The sequence below is a fragment of the Muscardinus avellanarius genome (genome assembly GCF_963383645.1).
Source record: "Muscardinus avellanarius genome assembly, chromosome: 7".
In the NCBI taxonomy this organism is placed as follows: domain Eukaryota; kingdom Metazoa; phylum Chordata; class Mammalia; order Rodentia; family Gliridae; genus Muscardinus; species Muscardinus avellanarius.
This window is the reverse complement of record NC_137793.1, coordinates 114,758,133-114,782,113: the sequence shown is the minus strand read 5'-3', so window position 1 is coordinate 114,782,113 and position 23,981 is coordinate 114,758,133. Positions and strand designations below refer to the sequence as shown.

Here is a 23,981-nt window from a genome sequence, read left to right as displayed (position 1 = left end):
CAGCTTTTTGAGATTTCTTCGGCAGGCCCCACAACTGTGTGAGAGCTCATCTTAAAATAAACTTCACCTCATCGTGGCAATTCTTTTCCGGATGACTCTGGCTGATACAAGACCCAGTAGAACAGCCGACCTCACCAATCCCAGGGAGCCCTTCAGAGGTACGACTCAATGTGGGGTTTGGACCTTAGCATTGGGGTGGGACTAGGGAAGGGGCAGTGGGATTCTGATGCACGGAATTCCAGAGGACACAGACTAATGTATACCCCAAGAAAGACAACTGTTTTCTATCTAGTTAGAGCTTGAATAGCTGGGAAGTCTCCTGGGTCTGGTACCTACAGCCATAGCAACAAAGCTTCTACAACTTAGTAAGACTCTCGGCAACCTTGCAAGACCTTATTTCAAAACAAAGAAAAAACCAGGGCGTGGGGTAAAGCTTGGAGGTGGGATGCCCATTCGATCAGATTAAACTTTGCACAGTGATGGCCAGATATTGACCCGTATGACATAACCGTGGTGCTTGAAGGAAACAGCTGAACTCTTACTCTCTCAAGGACGTGGCAGAGCAAACACAAGCCCTGAGGGCGAGCCATCGCCCAGGCTCAAGAGGAGGCCACTGCTAAAAGGAAACAGCTCGCAGGATTTCGAGTGGGGACAAAAGGGCAGCTTGTGGTCAGGTGAGGCAGAGGACCTGGGAACAGGAGGGGCCTCTCTGTCGCCTTCTGTGAGGTGGGGGGCTGAGAGGCCGGTGGGCTCCAGGAGACCTGGCCCACCAGCCCAGACCCAGTTCTGACCAATCATAAAAGAACAAATGGGGGCCAGGTGTAATCCCAGTATTTGGGAGGCTGAGACAGGAGGATCATGGTTCAAGGCCAGCCTCAGGTAAGTAGTGAGGCCCTTTGCCAACTCAGTGAGACCCTGTTTCAAAATAAAAGAATAAAAAACATGACTGGGGTGTAGCTTGGAGGTAGAAAGCCCCTGGTTTCCATCCCCAGTACTGCAAAATAAATAAACAAATAAACAAATAAATAAATAAAATAAATAGGGTTGGGGGTGTAGCTCAAATGTAGAATGCTCCTGGGTTCCATTCCCAGTTTCGCAAAAATAAAATAAAATAAAAAAGAAAGAAAGAAAAAAGAAATGAAAAGATAAAAGAGAGATGGGGACCTCAGGAAGGTTGAAAGCCACTTTCCAAGAGCTTCCAGAGTGCCTCTCTTTCAAGGACACCCTGCTCCCCATGCGGGGTAGGGGCTGTTTTGTCTTCTCTCTTTCCCTGACTTAAAATAAACTTCCATATTTCTATACCCTTCATTTAGTCCTTGGACTTCATTAGTCAAACTCTGCTGGACAAAACCCTGTAAGAGGAGATGCCCTGCTTCAGCAGCAGCACCGTCATAACCTGTGGTTAGCACGCTTGGTCTGCTGATCCATCCCCCCACTGAAGGACCACTTAGCAGGACTAGTGGTTGGATTGCTAGAGAAAGCACTGCCCGAAAGAAACATAAGTATGTGTATGTGTGTGTGTGTGTGTGTGGGGAGTGCAGAAGCCAAGGCGCAAATGGTTATCCGAGGAACTAGATGCCTCACATCTGCTGAGAATGAGCAAACTAAAAAAACAAATAAATAAAACGCTAAGCCAGGCACGGTGGCACAGCCCTGTAATCTCAGTACTTGAGAGGCTGAGACGGGAGGATCACAGGTTCATGGCCAGTCTCAGCAACTTAGTGAGACCCTGTTTCAAAATAAAAAATGAAATGGGGCTGGAGGTGTAGCTTGGAGGTAGAATGCCCCTGGGTTCTATCCCCAGTACTGCAAAAAAAAAAAAAAAAAAAGAAGACATTAATATAATGATCAAAAGTTATATTTGCCCTTTTGTGACAATCTTGGCTACATTGTGGTGTTACCCATTAATTGTAGTAGGAATAATGACAATGTTTTTGGCAAGCTGTGCCACTCAGCAATCATTGGGTGTAACTTCTGGGACAGCTGGTCTTGTGTGTACTACATATTGTGTGCTTCTAAGTCTCAAGCTGGCTTTCTGCTGTTTACTTTTATGTCAATAATGCTTTCAGGTACCAAGGATATACCTACCAGCTAGTTGCCTATAAACTAGTAATTCTTGACTCTGGCTGAACATGAGCGCTTTAATGTGAGTTGGGTCTGGTCACCAGCACGCTTGGAAACGCCTCTGAGATGATTCTGTGGAGTGCAGATTAGCAGAAAAAATATATCCGGTGCCATGGATCACTGCACTGGTTCTCAAAGTGTGGCCCTTGGCCCATCACCTGGCAACCTGTTAGAAATACAGGTGTGGGGGGCTCATCTCAGGCCCACTGGGTCACACACACTGGGGTGCAGCCTGGGTAGCCCTCTGGTGACTCGCATATAAGCCAACGCTGGGGACCACTGCATGGTGAATGGATTTGATGGGATTTGAGAAAGTATCATTTTATTTCTACTATTAGATCAGAGAGACAGTTACCTCAAATCTCAGCTAGGGTGGAACTCTGCATTCTGGTGCATTTATTTTCTCTTTTGAGAAGAAATTCATTTTCTTAAAAAAAAAAAGTCTGCTGAGCTCTGAGAATTAGGATTTGGTCTGGAGGACGGTCACCAGCCACATGGCCATTTGGCTCTTTTCTTACACTTCGTCCTTCTCTGTTTTACTTTCTTTCCCCTCCCGCCTTCCCACTTTTCTCTCTGTGCTTTAAGAAGGGATTCATGGGAGGAGCTTTAAGACAGGAAGAAAGAAAGTATCTGCTGATATAACTACCATTCTTCCCTCTCCTCCTCCTCCTCTATTGTGGTGCTGGGGATTGAGCCCAGGGGCATTCTACCTCTGAGCTACACCCCTGGCCCTATTTTATTTAGAAACAGGATCTCCCTAGGTTGATGAGTCTTGCTACTTGCTGAGGCTGGCTTCCAACCTGCGATCCTCCTATCTCAGCCTCCCAAGTACTAGGATTATAAGCGTGAATCACGCCTGTCTTTCCTCCTCCTCCTCCCCCTCTTCCTCCTCCTTCTCCTCCTGGATCCATATTTCATCTGGTGTCAGTTTTCTTCGGCCTAGGACACTTCATTTGACAATTATGTACCACGGATCTGCTAGGGATTTCTCTCATCTTTTCTATGTTCTAAAAATGTATTTAACCTTCATTTTTAAAGATGTTTTTCCTGGGTGTATTAGGGTTCTCCAGAGAAACAGAACCATCAGGAAAGATAGATGATATATGAGATCTATATTTCTTAGGGGAATTGCTTGGTTCACGGTATTATGGAGGCCAAGAAGTCCCATTTTTCAGTTCAGTGTGCCGTCTGCAGACTGGAAGATTAGGAAGGCTGGTGACAGAGTTCAGTCTGAGTTCAAAGGCCCAAGGGCCAGAGGAGGTAGTCGTGTAACTCCGGTTTGAGGTCAAAGGCCAGAGACCAGGGGGAGAGAAGGGGCCGGTGGTGTAATCCACTCAGCAGTAGCTCTGATATCTGAGCTCTAGAAGAGTGGGGAGTCGAGAAGTCTCTTCCTTGGCTCAGTGCTCTTCAGGCTGGCCCTCAGCGCCATCCACACGGTGACGGTGGGCCTCCTTTGCCCACTCTACTGACTCAAGTGCTCACTTCTTCCGGGAACACCCTCATGGACACAGCCAGGAACGACGCTGTCCACGCCATCACGATGACACATCAAGTGGCCCATCACACGGGTGTGGGCTGCAGGCGGCTGCTGGTGCTCCAGTGCCTTAAAGATGCTGCGCCGCCTTCTTGTTCACATCCTTTCTTCTGTGTATGGTGCTTTATTTTTTAAAAATCTCTTTGCTTTTTAAAATCTTTTTTTTATAATTTTATTGGTGCATCGGAGCCTCACATCCTAATGTAGTTCAGTGACAGAGACGTACACGCACACGGCACTCGTTGAGCTCCTCCCCGGCGCCCTCCTCACTCTTCCTTCACCACACACCACACTGCGACAGGCACGGGAAATTCACACACGTACCCAGCATCAGCAGAGGCGCTCCCTTCAGCAGTTCCTCTCACCTCCCCAGGCCCCTCCTCGCTGCACTGGAGGCTCTCCTCCACTATCTGAGTGGCTCTGTGTCCCAGTTACTTCCTAGCATCTGCGCAGGAGAGCAGACATATGGCCCTTCACCTCCTGTGACTGGCTGGTCTCATTTAACACAATGTTCTCCGGGTCCATCCACTTTCCTATAAATGGCATAATTTTGCTCTTTATTGCTGAGTAGAACCCCACTGTGTACAGTCTGTCCCATCGTGGTGTAATCCATCCCTCTGTTAATGGACACCTAGGTTCCATTAGTTTCTTAATTTGGCTTTGTGAATTGTGTTGCTACAAGCACAGATATGCCTTACTATACTATTCTGATGCCAGTCTCTTGGAAGGATCCCAGGAGTTGCAGAGCTGGATCATACGGTGGATCCATTCCCAGTTTTCTAGAAATCTCCACACCGATCTCCACAGTGGCTATACTGACTTGCAAACCCACCAACAGCGTAGAAGAGTTCCTATTTCCCCACATCCGCACCACCACTGACTGTTGTTTGTATTCTTGATGACTGCCACTCTGGATGGGGTTAGATGGAATCTCAGTGTAGTTTTGATTGGCATCTCCCTGATGGCTAGTGATGTTCAATATTTTTTTAGGTATTTATTGGCCATTTGTATTTCTTCTTCTATGAAGTGTCTCTTTAGTTCAATTGCCCACTTATTGACTGGTTATTTGTTTTTTTAGTTTAAGGCTTTTAAGTGCTTTGTGTATTCTAGATGTTAGTCCTCTATCAGAAAACCTCTATTTTTAAGATTTTCTCTTTATCACAGGTTTTGAACTTTTTGAATCATAAGATGCCAACAGCATGTATTTTCCTGGAAGCCCAAGTAATATATTTCTACATGACTCACATGAATAGTTTCATGTTGAACTTTGTCCCCCAGGAGATAGTAACGTTTTAACCCTACTACCTCAAAATGTAACCTTATTTGGAAATAGGGTTTTTAGTGAGGCATGGTGATGCACAGCTGTGATTACGGGGGCTGGGACAAGAGAAAGCACAGGTTTAGGGCCAACCTCAACAACTCAGGGAGACCCTGTTTCAAAATAATAAATAAAAAGGGCTGGAGGTGTAGCTTGGAAATGTCCCTGGGCTCACTCCCCTGCACCAGCACCAAAAAAAAAAAAAAAAAAAAAAAAAAGTACAAACATGGAGTAGTGGGGGTTTCTTTTCTTTCTCAAAGCCCAGGCTAGATGGGTAAATTTCTTGTTTTCCATTTTTAGAGTGTCTGGCATCTTACTGTCTGCGCGTTTTATATGGATCCAGGCCCCTCCTGTGTCTTGCAGATCTTAAACCCAGGGCCTTAGGGAGCTTGCACTGGCTCATGTCAGGAACTGTGGCTCAGACTCACGATCCTCCCGTCTCGGCCCCCAAGTCCTCTCTCCCACGCCTGGTTCTGCCACCTGACTTTCAAGGGCTCCTGTCTGTCTGAGTGGGGAGCCTCAGCGCTGAGCCACGGCCTGGCTTCCTCCTCTCCCTTCAGTTCTGACCCCAAGTTTCGTACTCATCTGCCATCTCTAAACCATCACTTCTGACTTCCTCCTTGCAGCAGCTCCACCTCTTGCCACATCGCTTTCCCTCCCTCCCTCCCTCCCTCCCTCCCTCCCTCCCTCCCTCCCTTCTTGTGGTGCTGGGGATTGAACACAGGAGCATTCTACCTCCAGCCCTACTTGTTGAGGCTGTCCTCAAACTCACGATCCTCCCGTCTCAGCCTCCCAAGTCCTCTCTGCCACCTGACTTTCAAGGGCTTCTCGTGACTGTTTCTTTGGATGTAACGGGCTGAGCTCCCAGATGCAGGAGTTCTTTAAAGTGCTGCGGCCTTGAGGGCAGAGTGATTGGTTCCACTGATGGCTACACAGGAGGGAGGGTAGCAGCTGGCTTTCTGTGGGTGGGATTTGCCTCTGGTCAAATTCGGGACCCTCCTGCTGCCCTCTGGGCTGAGGGATGCTCCTCTCCAGTGTGAGGGAGTCGGCAGGTGCCGCTGTCCCTTCTGCTCTGGATGCCGTGGGCCTGGGGTGGCAGGTGGCATCCCTGTGACAGACTAAGGGGCGGGGGGAGGCAGTGGGGCTGGCGCCAGAGCTGTGAGGCCACATCCTGTCGGCTTCCTGGCCATGGGCGAGCGGCTGTCCTGCTGCTGGTTGGTCCTGGGCTGAAGCCTTGGCTTGGTGGGACCTGGTGGGGACAGGTCAGTGTCACAGCGGCCCATGGCTCACCCGGATGGTACGGGGCAGGGAGGACGGGCAGGTGCCAACTGTAGTACTTTTGAGTTATCTATCCTACAAACAAAAATAAACACTTCCGTGGATCACACTCCACTCTCTTCTGCCACTTAATGTTCAAACCCTGAGGGTAGGGGTAGGGGTGTTATGCAGTGACAGAGCTTGTGCCAGCACCTGCAAGGTCCTGGGTTCTATCCCCAGCAGTACACACACACACAAACGCATGCATGCACGCACACATGCACACACACATGCATGCACGCACACACGCACACACACGCACACGCACACACATGCACACACACACACGCACACACACATACACATGGCTGATTCTTTGAAGATATTTTATCTTTCCAAAATTCCTATGAAAATTTTAATTCATCTCCCTCAAAATTTTCAGCAAGTCAGTACAGTTAAGTGTGACCTTAGTTTTCAGTCAAAATATGGTAAGGCCAGGATATTAGACATACATTATAAATGGCATTTCTAAAATTGCCCAATGTAAACCTTTAGTAACCTGAAGTGCACAAGCACTGAAGCAATTATTCCTTATTAATCTCATTAAGAGATGAGATTAACTTACCTTCATCAATAAAGTAATTGCAAACCAGTCCATGCCCAAGTCAGAGGATCACAATTTCTGAATTTGCAAAAGAAGAGTGAAAAATCCACAGAGCGTGGATAAGTATGTAAGTCGCAGCGAATGCAATGAATGCAAACACGTGACGTGGCCATTCATCTGTACGCTTCTTTTTAATAGGAATTAGTCACTTAATGTACATAATGCAGTATTTGTTTTCCAGTCTAGTAGCTTTTCACCGTCACCGGGGTCTCATGGCTGGGTGCATGAGCAGCGTTAGCGTCAACTGTACTGACAGAGGACGGGGCTGGGTCTCATCTATCGCTAGCAACACAGAGGAAGAAGAAACACAGACCCACAAGAGTATCAACATGCATTATTAGGTCAAGAGCAAAACACACACAGATTGCCCTAGGCCAGAGCACCCACGGAGGGAGGACTACCGAGGCCCATAGCTGTAGTAGTAGGGCTCGTCAGGGCGGAACCCGTAAGCAGTGGCAGGACGACCGAGAACGCCCACCGGCTGGCCGAAGCCGTCCATCCCGAGGCTGAAAGAGAAAAGGAGAGGCGCCGTGATGTTCACCAAACACCCACAATTCAAGCCAGTAAGAGCCAGAGTCTTAATCTCCAAGACTCTCTCTCTAGCGGTCATGGAGAGTTATAGTGATATTATCAACCATTTTTCTTCAAGTTAATGTAATTTTAATGTCATTAAAATGTGTATAAAATATTTACTCCTAAAGATGTTAAAAACATCAGAAATCTCTGCCATCAGGTACTATTGAAAACAAAGTAGAAGAATCAGAGATCAAACGAGTTTTTTTAATAAATTATCCAAAAATGGCTCTTATGACAGAATATGAAAAGATTTTTGCGTGCTTGCTTTTGTCATGAATACACTGCTAGAGAATGATAAAATTAGATTGTAGTAAAGACAGTTTACTATTTATTATAAGATTTCCTTCTCACATATATAGAGCTCGTCTATTAGTAGGGACAGGTAACTTGAGTTTTGCAGTAAACTCTCACCTAGAGCCTCATCACATCAAGAGCCTAAAAGAATGAGACGATAATTTTACACAACCTGACCATTACTCAGATTACATTTGCAGATACTTCGATTTCTTAATGCAAAAATTTGCCACATAGCATATCTTTCTTTTGCATTACAGTAAGACAATGAGAAATTCTGGGTCAACTTGTTCTATAGAAATCAGGAGCCCAACGATAGCATTCAGAGCTGTAAAGACAGCCTGATGCACAGACATACCTTAAGATCATTAAAAATATTCTCTAGTCTACAAGTTATCTATAAGAAAGTATGTTCTCCAAAGCACTTTTTAAGAACCATGGAATTACTCGACACTTAGAAACAGGACAAAATGTTATTCTGCCAGGCAAATACAGCGGCGACAGCATGCTTCATGCGTAGCGCATGCAGGGATGCCAGTGGGATTGCTTTCAAAGGCAACCATTTATAGTGTGGAAATGCAAGCTCTGAAAAATATACTTATGATTTAAAATTATATGCACTTGTACTTGATGGAAAGATACTTTTCACCAGCAAAATATCAGTATGATTAAAATGTATTCATATTGGCACTAACTCCCTCTCAGGTTCAAAGTGAAAGTAAGTTGAAACACTTTAGTTGAAACTTGGACAACTGTTAGCTGTCAGGGTTTTAAGTAATTCATGGGTGTACCAGGATAGAACTAAAGAGTAAACAAAAAGCCTTCAAATGCTTAAGGACACAGAATTCATGCGAATCTACCTCCTGGGTGCACAGAATTTTTGAAATAAATGTCAGGTTCTTTTGGTACTGAGTGATCCTGAACAAATCCAACTTTTTAGATTATCAGAAACTGTTTCTCAATGTTGTTTGAAATTTTTAACTCTGAATTTTGTTTTGTGATGGTGAAAATAAGAGCACCTCTTCTACTTCTGAGATGAAGGGAAATATTCTAGAGGTGGCCTACAAGATGTTTCAGAAATTAGTGAAGCCAGTGAACTCCTGTTCATGAACAGGATACACTGGTGTCAGTTTAAAATCAGAGGAAAAGTTGGCTGTCAAGAACTTTTATCCTGAAACTCTAAGGCTAGCCAAATGCTCATGTATCTAAAAAGATCTTAATTATATAAAGGTTGCTGTATAGCCTGTGGACCCCATCCTCTCTATCTTCTTACTACCCGCCTTCAGCTACACCTCACGTGTTTTAGCACCCCCTCTGAGGCCGAAGCCAGAGACGTGGGTCAAACTCAACCTGAGTCCTCACTTCCTACTCTAGGTGCTGTCTGGCTCCATAGAAGCGAGAGGTGCATCAGTGAAGAGACAGGTAAAGGTGGCTTCAAAACACAACGCCTCGCAGAGGAGCCCTGAGCAATGCAATGCAATGCAATGCTCTGGCACAGAATGAGGCCTTCTTGGCTGTGTTGGGGCAGCCCTGCATTCCTTGGTGATAAGGGGACCTGTGTCAGCTTGAGGAGAATCTGCCCTTGGCAGGCCCATCCTCACTGAAGGGGACTTCGAATCTTACAGACTGAGGCCATTCTATATTCAAATTGCTACACCTCTTCTTTTTATTTCTATGATTAATAGGCAAACTCATGTTTTGCCAAAAGGGTTGAGAATAAACTTAGGTCTTACCTGATCTTCACAGTGGCTGCCCTTTTTATTATAAATTAGTATTTTTAAAAATGCTGCCGGGTGTGGTGGCGCACGCTTGTAATCCCCACGCTTGGGAGGCGGAGACAGGAGGATCGCGCAGGTTCAAAGCCAGGCGCGCTGGCGTAAGAGACCCTGTTTCAAAAATATAAAATAGGTCTGGGAGTGTAGCCCAGAGGTAGAAGGACTTCCAGGAACCCCAGTACCACCAAAAAAAAAAATAAATAAATTAAAAATGCGTGTAGGGTACTGGAGATTGAACCCAGGGGCATTCCACCTCTGAGCTATACCCCTCCGCCTGCTTTACTTTATTTTTACTGAAAATAAACAAGGTCTTGTGAGATTGATCAGAGTCTTACTACTTGCTGAGGCTGTCCTCAAACATGCGATCCTTCTGTCTCAGCCTCCCAAGTACTGGGATCACAAGTGTGCGCCACCACACCCAGCTAAATTATACTCTTGACAAAAACCTGTACTTCCTAATCAGTGAAATCAAGACTGACCCGTGAGCACTGAGCCTGTTTCTGCTTCTTCAAACCTAAGGTCTTTAGGCTACTGTGGCGAATCCCATTGATGCAGTCACCCAAGGGTGTCTGCACCGTGTGTAGCTACACTGTGTGTAGCACAGTAAAGAGGATTTTGTTTAATTTTCTGAGCTTCTTGGGGAAAAATTTCCAGGGAGAAAATCTGAAACCGACTCTAAAACAAGTGTTTTAGAATTACTCATCATGTGTCACAGATGAACTTGCTGTTAAAGGAATATTTAGAACATGATGATCAGTTTGGAAGGTTCTCTAACAGAGGCCACAGGTCTTTCAGTATTCTGAAAGATCAACTCTATCTGCGAGTTAATATCTTTTCAATTAAATTCACTCTGAAACAACACTTGCTTCTCTAATTCCTCTTATTTGAGTCTTTCTAAGGTAGCGAGAAGCTGGCTTCCCAGAATACTAAGACATGAAGACGGGTCCTCCGTAAGGAACATGTAGACACTTATTCTGCCCTCCCTGGGGGTCGGGGTGCACCTTGCTGATGCGGAGTCTGGTCCAAATCCAAGACAGTTCAACAGTGAGTTTCCTTTTTAAAAAAGGGCAAAAGTGTTTTGCGGGTTCTTGGGAGAGACAGAAACCGTGAACGGAAAAGGGCATCATTAAAGCCAAAAATGCTTTCCTGATCCAGAAAGACTCTGAGAACCAAAGCCGCCAGGTGACTGCCGCGCTGTTCCTGCGGTGCGGCCTTTCTGCCTACAGCTGGCATCACCCTGGGACCTGACCCCGCCCTGCACTGCGCCTCCTTAGTGTACTCTCCTGCTGCTAACCCAGGATAAAGGGTTATATGTCCATCTGTTATCATACACAATTACTACTTATTTAAAGGACTAAGTATTTGATACTATTTAACTTGCATCCTTAATGTTTAGATAATATATTCTGGACCTCTGAATTACCCAAACACAGTGTCTTTTCTTGAAAATAACTAATTCTAGTCCAAAATAACTGGTTATTGTTGGTTATGAAAAGGTAGTTAGGAACAGCAAAGTCAATGAGTCAATCTGATATTGTGTTATGTTCCAAGAACAATGGTTTTTGGATACCTAGAAAGAAAAATTAAACACTCTTTGTAGTGAAAAGTTAAAATCTTACAGCAAACATAAACCACATCTAGAGCTTGTTTTATAAACTTAAAAGATGTAACTGACACACAGCAAGCAGAAGACTGAATTTGTATAACATTTATATAACCTGAAACAAATTCTTACAAACACTCAGTAGAATTCTAAGCTTGAGATGACCAGAGCGGGCAGCGGGACTCTGGGAATGGCAGGTGCCGGCCACATGCAGCGCGTGACAGGGAAGGGCGCCGGCCAGGCCTCGGCGGGCTCAGCACCCCGGCCACCTACCTCTGGCTGTGTGGGAGGCTTAACTAGTGCACATTTGTAAAGCACTTTGAAATCCTTGGATGGAAAGTGCTGCACAAGCGAAAAGCATCAATTTTATTAAAATTAGATGAAAGCAACACAGGCCTTTTTCTTTTAAATTCCTAAGTTAGCAATATAAACACAGAGCAAATAATAAATTCATTAGTGGGTACTACCAAAAATATCTCATGAGATAACAAATTCAAGCCAAATTCTTGTTTTCATAGGCTCGTAGGATCTTTGCCTTAGAAACATTTTAGAAGCAGTCCTGTCTACACTTCCCCTCACAGCACCTGGGCAGGCTCCGGCTCCAGCGGGACGCTCGGGCCCAGTGCTCACCGCCCGTCAAGGCAGTTCGCTCCATGCTCGGCACATCAGATGTCAGAGTTTTACTGGTGTGGAGTCCAGTGCAGGGGGTCTTAGACTCACCCTCTGGAGCCCCCCAGGGCTCACACCCTCATGCACACAGCCCTCAGGGAAGCCTCAGTCTGTACCGCCTCCTCTGCACTCTAAAATCACTTTGATTTTCTAGTGTTTACCTTAAAATGAAAGGGCCAAATTAACATAATATTTACGATGTGGTCTGAAACCAGTAGAGAATATAATGAGACCCTTTATATATACAATCTCTGACCCTTTATTAATATAGGCTAAAACTATTTGATATTAAATATTGGAAAGCATCATTATAAAGTGGGGTGGGGTTGAGTGTGGGCATGCGTGTAATTATGGGTACTTACATACACATATGAAAATTTCACTTATAACTACCATGTTGAATTCCATCTTTTAGTTGAGACCTATCTTTAGGGAATCTATTCTTCCAAAAATAAAATTATTTACTACAATATTTTTATAAATGGAAATGGCAATTCCTATTAACTACTCACCTGACTAATGAGGCAATATTAAAAGCTGGTATTATTTGAGGGTTGTTAAGTTTAAGGACTTAACATGAACTAGGTTCTATAGGAGAAAATTTTCTAGGAGTTTATAGGACTATATGAAATTAATCTTCTGGAATACTTCATTAATTTTATTAATTACTTTGACATATTGATCATAGAATAAATATCAGTCTGTTTATATTTTAAGTACTTATAAATTAATCATTAGAATAATTTCAGCTTGAGATTTTTCATGGGAAATTTAGGTCTATGCAATTGTGATTCTTTGTACATCCATCTAAAGAGCACAAACACTTATTTAAATCCCACAATATGTTAAGTTTATTAGAGTTTGAAGCCAATGTAAAAAAAAAAACCAGATACAGTACTAGTAAGGCAAGAATAAGTCATGTTCCCTGCATGTAAACTTTGAAGGCAGTGACCATGGAACAAATACTCAGATAACAAGACAGTGCTGTACTACCCTAGTATAGACAGAGGAAGGCCAAGTATTGTCTACACTGCATGTCAGGGCTATTTACAAACTACTGGAGAAGAATCTTGGAGGCTCAACGTCCTCACAGGAAGCAGAGTCCAGTTTTAACGCACCTGTCGTTCTGTTTTCCGGCCAGCGTTTTATTACTCTCCTCTCCTGTAGAATGTGAACCTGTGAGGAACTAGACTGCCTTGTTCATACCCCCAGCATCTAGCACTAAATCTGACGCGAGGGAGACATTAAAAAGTCATCGGAACCCACGCGTGGGTAGGGCTTCGAGGACAGGCAGGGCATCCCGGTGGAGCATTCCTGGGTGCAAGACCAGCATGTGGGAAGTTAGGTGGACAGAGATGAGCCCGGCGCAGTGAGCCACCGCCTCCCTCCGAGTGCTGCTGGCCACCTCTGCTCCAGGAAGGCTCGGGGGCAGGAGAGGTGGCGGGGCGCACCCCGGAGAGGAGAGCCCTGACACCACGCAGAGCGAGCCAGAGCGCTGCACCGTCTCACAGCCAAGGGGCTGGGTTTGCTTTTGAAATTGGTTTTTCGTTATAATTTTATTAGTTGGGAAATGGGAGTGAAGGGGAATAATTTCAACTTGGTGACAAATTCAAGGTTACAGTCAACTGGAACGAGATCATTTTTGTTCTTTAGCGTAGGAGAACGTTTCATCAGGTAACTAGGAGACTGAAGATTTCACGTAGATGAGGCCAGAGGAAGCTCACTCTGTTGAAGGAAGACGACCTTTGCTTTGGAACTCTTGTATTAAGCAGAGACCAGAGACGTGTAGGTTGAATGAGATGATAACTACAAAAGAATACTTGACATTTGTAAAGAAATGCATGAGCTGAATGCTTGTAATCTGCAGAACAAACACTAGATGGCGAGCTTGTCTTACCACTGACTACCTAGCAGTACTACAGTTTTAAAGTTACAACATTTTAAAGCAAAGCTCATCAAATATAAACCTCGCTGCACGCTTGTTCAATTTATTATTTATTTTTATGACGCTGGGAATTGAACCTATGAGCGCTCTACCTATGAAGTGCAGCCCTACCCCCCTCCCGCAGCCCTATTTTAAAATTTATTTTGAAATAGGGTCTTGGTAAGTTACGGTGCATAGGCCCCGAATCCGCACTGTCTTATTCTGTGCATTTAACATTAATGCAAAGTGGGTTCTACTGCATTCTCAGACCGCCAGTGCCTTCTTTTTATAAATGTGAAATAATTTAGTGAGAGCTACACAGGAATACCTACAGGTTATATGGAAAACACCTTTGTGAACGTGAGAGTCAAGGAAGCCAGGTTAGAGGAAAGACGATGATTTAAAAAGTGACAATGGCCTTGGACACTGAAAAAATATAACACACGTGCACTGTTTTCTAGCACAGCTTCCAGGTTCTCACTGAACTTACACTAAGAGCATCTTGTTTTTATGAATTTATCTATAATAGTTACACACACACACACACACACACACACACACACACACACACTAGTTTGCTCAAAGGTATTATGTATTACTTCTGCTTTGGACTTTAACCAAGGTACTGCTAAGAAATAAAATTAAGTGCTTCAGCAGTTCTTCAATGAGTTTCACCAATATATATCAAGGTTAGCTGTCATTTTCCATTTAGTTGTCTTTTATTCTTTATCTGTTATATGCTTAATTACAAAGTTTTCTTTCATTTCGATAAAACTAAAGGTAAAGAATCATCTTTTTAGAGAAATCAAAGGGGAATAGTTTTTCAAAAATCAAGGGCAAAATATACGAGCAGGAGGAGGCTGTATTTAAAGTCCTCATCTGGAACTTATTAGAAGAAATTTTTTAAAGGACGCCTGTCAGTTCTGAAGAGAAGAAACAGCAGTGCAGGGACAGATCCTTTCAGTTGAGTTACTGTGCTGATGCGTCAGATAAAAACTAATCTGTACTAATGAGGGAGGGAGCACGTGTACAACAGCCACTAACTTATTCCAAATGGTAGAGGAATTCCGTTCCACTGACTCCTAATCTGTTTACCCTTCGTATATACCTCACCTGTGAATGCACCTCGAGTCTGTCGACTGATTAGTGTGTGGAGCGGGGTGTCCTGGCTGGCATTTTTATACCATCTCCTCATTCCATTAGGTTTTCTATTACGCTTTCATGACATTTCACAGTCTTGTCCTTATGCTCATTATGTCTGACGATTTCCCTTCATGATGCTCTTTTATGTTCTTTGTGATTTTTTCTTATGTGTTCAACTATGGGATTTTGTTTGTTTTCTGTTGGCCCTTGAGCCGTGGGATATTTCTGCAGAGGTCCAGTATTTGTTAGGACCTGGCGGTTCCACTGTCATGAAATAATCTGGTAATTTCTTGGCTTGGGCTCCCTGAGTGAGAGGTGCAGAGTAAGTTCTGCGTTTCCCCATGTGACAGAATGAGCTGTGGTCTCCCCCTCTTGGGTGTGGGTGACTCTCCTCCCCCATGTAGGCTTTGGTGAATTACACAAGTCTGGACACTTCTCTGGGTTGATGAATTAAAATCATCGTCTTCATTTCAACTGATACGAAAAAAGGCTGCTCTCAGAAGTTCCAGGTTTGCTGGGAGTAGTGGCGCACACTGTAATCCCAGTACTTGGAAGACTGAGACAGGAGAATTGCAGGTTTGTGGCCAGCCTCAGCTACTTAGTGAGGTTTTCAGCAACTTAGTGAGACCCTGTTTCCAAAAAAACACCAAAAAAACAAAAAAAACAGGGCTGGGGGTGCTCAGAGGTAGAATGCTCCTGGGTTCAATCCCCAGTAACACACACACACACACACACACACACACACACACACACACACACACAGACACACGCACGCACGCACGCACGCGCGCGCATATACACACACATTCTGTGTTTTATATAGGGGGTTCAGTTCCATCCTCCTTTAGTACCATAGAACCTTTACACACTTTTTTTTTGTGTGTATGTGGTACTAGGGGTGGAACCCAGGGGCTTTTCTACCTCCGGGCTATACTTCCAGACCTATTTTATTTGGAAACAGGGTCTCACTAAGTTGCTGAGAGCCTCACTCCGTAGCTGAGGTTGGCTTCGAACCTGTGTGATCCTCCTGTCTCAGTCTCCCAAGTGCAGGGATTATAAGCGTGTACTACCACGCCCGGCAACCTTTATACACTTTTTTTTTTTTTTTTCGGGTCTGGGGATAAAACCCAGGGGCATTCGACCTCTGAGTGACATCCCCCTCCTTATTTTTTATTCTTTATTTTGAAACAGGGTCTGAGTTGCAGAGGGCCTCTAAGTAGCTGAGACTGTCCGCGAACTGCGATCCTCTGGTCTCAGCCTCCTGAATGCTGGGATTACAAGCGTGTGCCACCATCCCAGGCAACCTTTACATCCTTTGATACTCCTGTGGGCATTAGTTGTGGGGACCTGGGGCATCCCTTGCCTTTCTTGTGCACTGGGGTCATGTGTTACAGCTGGTTACATTGTGCCCACCATCTCGAGGTCCATCCAGGAGAGGACATCCCAACTCAGCTGCCATCTTGCTGGAAGTCTCTTTCATTTTATAATTACCAATCTGGCCTGTATATTCAAGGAAAAAACTTAAAAACCTTATATTCTTATGACTCAAATTGGCGTTCTTGAAGAGAACAATGAACTGAAAGAAATAAGTAGAGCTACTGAAAAGTATTTTTTTTCTTATTTGTAGCCATTAACAGGAACACAAGAGGTGCCTAGTGGAAGCTGTCGATGTGATGACCAAGCTGAGGACAGCATTCACTTCAATCCTAACAGTCTCGGGCTCTTTCTAGCAATCTTCCCGTGAGCGGCACCCTCTAAGCACTTTCGATCTACATTTCTTCAAGTCAGTACCGGCCTCCTTGAAAGTGGCGGTCTACAATACAAGCAGGTCCTCACCCCACACGCCCAGGGCAGAGTGTGTGCTGGGTGCGTAAGTAACCTCGGGGCCAATGGACCGAGCATCAGCACCTCTTTCACATAACCGCTTGTCTGTTACTGGCTCAAGATTTATGTGATCTGTCATCATGCCCTGGTTTTTAAGGCACAAAGACTGCGCTGGGGGCTTGCAGCAGACACTCTCGTGGACGCAGTAATGTTTCCTCAGTTGATGGCTGAGCCGTGCTGTCTGGTACTGAGGGAGTTAAAGCCTGAACACCACAACTAATTACGATGTAATGCTAACCTTAGTTGCTGGTTCATTTTGAGACTCTTTAAAATATGAACTGTGTATTTTACCCCTATGCACTCTCTTAATGATTTGTTTTTTTAGACTGAAATCACTTCCAGCCATCAGTTATACTCTTGGTCTCTACACATGCACTTTTCCAAGCACAAATATTTCTTTTTCCTATTGGTCTGCCAGCCCTGTCAGAGCAAATTTCACTTTAAACTAAACGCTATGATACTTAAAACTTCTTGGATTACTCAGGCTGCAAGTGTGATCTATGACCTTCCAAGAATGACAGCTCAACTCCCCGTCAGCTCGCTGCTCGGGGAGGGAGACGGCACACGGCAGAGAGGAGCCGGTCTGACGCTGAGCAGAGGCGCGCCCTTGCTGGGGGGCAGGGGCCACGGACGTTGGACGACACCAGCACGAGCCAGGAGAGCTCTGCGAGCCGGAAGGTCGGACACCTCAAGCCTGACCACTCTTCAGCTGGACGAACGGGCCAAGGGTGAGTGATGACCCTTAGTTACTGTACCTGAAGCACCAACCAGAATCGCGGTCATAATGCACTATGGACAGGAGCAGGTTCAAGACACTGGATATAAGTCATCTGGGCACTACGCGGAACGGACAGGATCAGCTTCCCACCTTTCCTTATGACGTAGACAAAATCTGACACATCAACAAAATCAACGAGGTAACAAGGCCTTCTCACACACGTGCAGCCCTACTGACATGACATCAGTCTCCTGAAGTGATAAATTAAGGTTGAGTTTTTGCTAAAAGTCATGTTTCCAAACCCCTTAAATAAATAATATAGTTTGGGAATACTTTTGGTGTACTTTTGAAATTTTTCAATTTCCTTTACTGTATTACAGAAGAGGAAGACAAATGTTTGTCTTTTAAAAATCTCTAAAATCTTACCCAATGTAATGTGTTTAATGTAGCCAGGCATGGTGGCACATGCCTGTAATCCTAGATACTCAGGGAGCTGAGGCAGGGGGGTTGCAAAGTAAAGCCCAATCTGGACAATTTAGTGAGACTCTGACTCAAAATAAAAAAAATTAAAATTAAAAAAGAGGCTGGAGATGTAGCAGTGTGTAGAGGGTTCCATGCCTAGTAACATACACACACACACACACACACACACACATTATATTTGGCTAATAAAATCAAGTAATAGTTGACAGGTAGATATATTTTTGGTAGCCAAATCAAAGTAAGTAATATTTTTCCAAAAGTAAAGGCAAAAACATGAATAACAGAAACTATAAGTGCATTAAAGAAAGGGCTTAAGGAAGCTAACCAGGAACGTTTGAAAATTTGATTCTAAACACACTTATAGTTGCAAATATAAAAAAGATTTTCCTTGCCATTAAAGATCAGTGTTGGAAGGGTCCTCTGGCTATTTTCCAGCCACTATAGTTCAGTACTAGTATTACATACAGGTCCGACGGATGTCTCAGCTATCTGGTGTGCTCTAGAGTTGTCAGGATCTAAGGACACTCTGTATCAGCATTACATTTAGCACTACAAGAAGCAATAAGTTTATACATTTATCTCAGTAACCTTCTTGGTCCTTGAAGAATATATTTAAAAAGAACAAGGTTAAGACCAGAGGGTAGACTAGTAAAATGTCTCTGAGTTCAGTGGCCATTACTGTAAAAAAAAAAAAAACAGGGCGAAGCACCTTGTGGTCATACGTATGACAGCACATGCAAATTCAGGGTACGTTAGAATGTGGAAGGGAATGTTTCTAACAGCTGTTTTTCTGACTTACACCCTACTACCATATCTCAAGGTTATTTTCAAAGAGCATAAACAAAACATACTATTTTTTTTATCACTGATGTACATTCATGAGAATTTCCTCCTGAATTTAAGGACTAACAACAATTAAGTTTACTAAATTAAGCAAAGCTAACTTGAAATGAACTTATTAACCCCCCTAATTTTCTTAAAGTTAGTGGGGAAGTGACCTCACAACTAGCCTTTGACGAGATTTCCATCTCTATAGACACAACTTGTCACAGTCTATATCTGGGGCTTTCTTTATAATATGGTCATCATTTTTAACATTTCTATGCCTTGAGATTATATTTCAAGTTTCTTAGAATAACTGTACACTCATATATTTGGTGTGGCGTAGGAAATGCTGGCTTCTGCCATATGGACCAGTCAAAAGATGCTCTTGTCACTCCAGGCCTGCTTCTTACACATGCTTTCTCTCTGCCTGTGCAGGACACTGAGACGAGCCATGGAGGCTGAGGCCCAGGTGTAGGCACGCTCATCGGCAGCGCTCTAGAGCAACGCCATGGCCAAGCGTACCCTTCCTTCTATCACAGCGAGACTAGATTGCTTGTATAAATAACATTACTCAATCAAAACCTTGCGGATTCTGGGACTAATGCAAATGATACAACCCCTCTGAGGATAAAAGAACAAGGAAGTTCTCTTTCCATGGGTCCCATCTCATTTATATTCACCGAGTGTATTTTTGAAGTGTGAAGCAGGCAGGGTCAGGCAATGCGGGCCGCCAGAGGACCTGGTGAGGAGGCAGGAGCTGGCAGGAGCTGCCCGCAGGCCAGGCGGGTGGGAGACCTGACCTGATTCACACTTCAAAAGACCACAATGGCTACTGTGGAAACACAAAAGCACAGCGACAAAAGGGGTTCCAGGGAGGCAACTGCAGCGGCAGCTAGTGAGCTGGGAGGCTCCTGAGGAGCTCAGGCCTCGGATGGTGGGGGTGGCCTGGACTGGGCCACCAGGCGTGGAAAAGAAATGGCCGTCTCTGAAGAACGGCCTAGACATGAGAACACAGGCCTTGCAGATGGCTGGCCTTCCAGAGGGAGAGCGAGGGTTAGGAAAGGGAAGGACCAAGGACTCCCAGTCTGCGGCTTGAGCCACTGGTGGATGCTGGTGGCACTTCCTGAGATAGCGAGGTTAAGGGAAGAGCCTGTTGGTATGTGGCAAGTCAACAATGTGCTAACTTTATGAAGCAGTCAATTGGACATGTCAGACAGCAAAGGGTAAGAATGGCGCCATTAAAAAAAATCTAAGCTGACAACGGTATTTAAGGCCGTGGGATCCGGATAAAAGAGGGCGCCCCCAATAGGGTCTGGCTAGAGAACACTGCCGAAGTCCTGAAACAATGGCTGCTTAGAGGCAGACACGAGAAGGAACGGGGGAGGGGGGCAAAGAACACCCAGAAAGAATGAAAGGCTTGTGAGGAAAAAGGTGTGTTTTGAGAGGTAAAAAACCAAGTTTCAAAAAGCAGGGCTTGGACCACGGCGATGAGCACAGCTGAGCGTTCAGGGTGAGGCTGGCCCACCGGACCTGGCCGTGTGAGAACCCCGGGGACATGACGGGCCTGGAGAGCAGCGGAGCCCCGCACCAGGCTGTGGGGCCAAGAGAGCTTGCCCTTGGACAGGCCCAGGCATGTGCGTGCGCAGGAGGGCCACAGTGTGTGGGGGGGTGTGAATGGAGGCCTTGAGGAGGCAGGAGGGATAGAGTCCAGAGCCAACTCTGCCTGACTAGACTTTGGAAAAAGGACACTTCCTCCTTTTTTCTCATTTGGGTCAAAATGAGAAGTCATGAGTAGGGTGCTAGGAGATGCTCCTGGGCAAACTGCTTCCCTCTGTCAGCCTCTGTCTTCCTGTTTTCTTAAGCTGTCGTGAAGGTCAAATTAGATGTAATAAACAGCAATTAGCATACCGAGTGGCACTCACTAAATACATTTCAAGAAATGCCATCATCACTGCTAATGAACAGACCTCAGATTGTATACAGATTTGAAAGTATTCAGGGGATAACATTTCAAAGGCAGGGCCGGTTGGTGGCTGCACTGTTTCTGAGCCTCTCCAGCAATTCATTCTAAAATCGTACTGAACGGTTTGTGTTCCAGAAACATGAACCTGTTTGAGTTGTTTCACTTATTTAAGGTCTATGTTCTTTAAAAGAAGCACAATGATCCAAAATAATTACTGTTTATATAGAAATTTTCTGTGCCTTTCAAGTCCAGAATTTGGAAAGATTGAAAGTTGCAGAAAACACCACCACCACAAGAAAGTATAGAACAGCGTGCAAGGCACGGGTGAAGGGTCTGTCTTAACCTTCCTTTTTTCACATGCAAACTATGATGTTACAGTTTAGGTAGACATGAATAAGCTTAATTGAAACAATTCCAAACATACAGGCTAGAGTTTTCCACATTCTACCTAGATCCTTCTAAAAGGCCAAGGACATGAGTGTGCACCCCCCCTCTCTAAAAATTTCCAAGCCATGCCTTCTTCTTACCCTCCCTTCCTATTGGGGTAACCAAGAGTTGGCATGTTCCCAAAACTGGGTTCTCTATTTTATTAGAAGAGCTGACTTTACTGTCCCCAACTTAGAAATATTCTCCTGCATTTTCAATATAATTTTAGATATTGCTTTTATGATAATTATTAAAATCAGCAAATGGGTATTACTGTGTTGACTTACTCCCACGTTTTGATTTTTATGAGAAAGGAAATGATTTCTTCTGTGAAATCAAATGACTGTACCAGTACCTGGAACTTCAATAGTGAGAAGCCAGAAACTGACTTCTTTTTTATTACTTAATAATAGTTTCATGTTTATATATGCAAATATGATCCATATAAACACATAATAAAATACATTTATCTTGGTCATCACCCAAAATGGTCTTCTGCGGATAAATTTCTTGACAGAGATAAGAAGCTGTCAAATACCAACTGAACAACCATAAAATAAGGCAGTAGAAAAGAAAAGGTCTACATGAAATTTTTTTTTTTTTTTGGCCAGGCGTGGTGGTGCATGCTTGTAATCCCCGTGCTTGGGAGGTGGAGACAGGAGGATCGCTCAGGTTTGAAGCCACCCTCTCTGGCGTAAGAGACCCTGTTTCCAAATAAAAAATATAAAAAAATTAGGTGTCTGGGAGTGTAGCCTGGAGGTAGAAGGGTTTCCAGGAACCCCAGGACCACCAAAAAGAAAAAAAATTTTTTTCCTACATATTCCTAGAATTGAGTAATTAATACTTGATTGGGAGGTTTATTTGTAACAAAAATAAACACAATAACATAAATATGAGATTTTTTTGATCCTTCACTATGCAACTGTATATATTAATGTATAAAAGTCAGCTTATTAAATGTGATTTTGAAATTCTATTATTTATTAAATCAATACAATCAATACAATAATCTTTCTTCAATGTATAGGGGTCTACTTGATAAGACAGTTCAGTAGACATTTACTCTAAAAATAGCTCTTACAGTATGGAAAGAAGTTTTCTCAAGTCCTTGAAAATACTATGGTATCTTCTCTATAACCCAAAGTGAAAAATAGTGTTCTGCCTCATTAAGTGAACTCATTAAGACCAAATTTATACTGAAAGTAACATACAAGCAAATAAATAACAAACTGGGTTATTGTATTTGAGAGGACAGAGGAGTTGTTAAAAGCCTTCGAGTGGGTCTTAATGGTGGCCTGCACGTGGGTGCACCCATTCTCCTGCCTCATTCCATAACACCTTCCCCTTCGCTAGCAGTCTGCTCTTGCCTAGCAAACATTCCAAATCTCTATTCCAGCTTTAGCCTTGCAACCACTTGACTTGATAAAGTAGGTCACTTGAAGAGGAAGAGAGTCCAATAAAATGAATTACAAAGACAACAAGATTAAACTGATTGCACTGTTTTTATACATCTAGCTCAAAGTCTGCAAATACGCAGTTGGCTGTGGTTTGGCATTTAACAGCATGCGATCAGCAAGGAGGAGGAAATTTTATTCTCATTAACTGCTGCAGATTTACTGCAGTGAGAAAGGGCTATGTAACTCGAGATGTGACAGTACGGAAAGATCAAAGCTGCGGACTGGAAACTAAATAAACCCTCTGGCTACTTCCTGCAAGGAAAATTCACTTTGGCAATGTAAAACAGAGCCCGTTAAAAACTACTCTCAGTTTTATGAGCTGTCAGAGCAGCTCAAGTGGTTTGGACTGGCTGAGTTTAGAACATTATATTTCCTTGTTTTTGTCTTAGATACTTCTATAAGAAGTTTTATTAGACCCCCTCCCAAACACAACAACAACAGAAACTCTCTTTTCTTGTAGCTGAAATGAAGAAGGTAATCACTAAACTTGCTACACAGGTGGGTCTTCATCTGCACAGTCCATTCTCATGTACTACGACATGTTTCACACTTAGATTTATTTAGTAATATAATTTTGCTTTAATAATTCATCTGCAATCTGTACAGTTCCTATTCAAAATAAGTGCAAACCAGTTTACACAGCACATATGGCTCATATCTGAGGAGTGAGCTATTTGTAACAGCACATCTGGAATCACTATGGGCAATATGAAGGCTACGGGAACTAATACTACATTTAAAAACCTACAGGCTTTAAGTTTCAGCTGTTTTTAAAAAACATTTAAGAAAATACCTAGCTTAATATTTCTAATTTAAGAAAATTTTAGTAATTGTTCATACTTAAATCACATCAGAACACAGAATAAAATACATCCACTTTAAGTTAAGTAAGCAATATAACAGAAAAGAGTAAGGGTAGTACCACTGAGAGCAGACTTCTGGGAAATAAAAGAGCCACCCTAGAGTTCTCTCCTTCTTTCTCTTTTTTTGGCAGGTATTAGAGCTTATCACCAAGCCAGTAGAAAGGTAACCTGTGTTCTATTCGCCAATCTTTTTTTTAAAGAGCATTTTCTGTGCCAAATACAGCATAATCAGCAGCCATCTTAAAAGAGTTTTTATTTTCTTCCCTTTTAAATTTACAACTAATTTTTATATATGTATGACTAGCGAAAATTGCTACATGTAGAAAATGTATAAACTTCAACACTAGACAACTACTCTGAAATGGTGGTGATATAATTAATATCCTAGTCATGATGGGATTAACTTTCATGTCATTTCTTCTACCAGGAAGCTACACGATAATTGATGTGCTAACATTTTTATAGGATCCAGTCATATTCA

General features: G+C 43.6%; 1 protein-coding gene across 4 annotated transcripts in view; it reads right to left on the bottom strand.

Annotated features, from left to right (window-relative positions):
• Positions 1–7,294: 7,294 nt before the first annotated feature.
• Positions 7,295–23,981, bottom strand: part of KIFAP3 (kinesin associated protein 3) — a gene marked incomplete at both ends in the record, with an annotated part of 119,016 nt that continues 102,329 nt past the window's right edge. For 3 of the 4 annotated variants that reach the window (XM_080699010.1, XM_080699011.1, XM_080699013.1), the window contains one exon: positions 7,295–7,403. In XM_080699010.1, coding sequence (XP_080555136.1) covers positions 7,295–7,403 — 109 coding nt within the window. Of the gene's footprint in view, positions 7,404–11,441; positions 11,488–23,981 lie in introns of those variants that run through there. The other variant, XM_080699012.1, reaches the window with a different exon arrangement.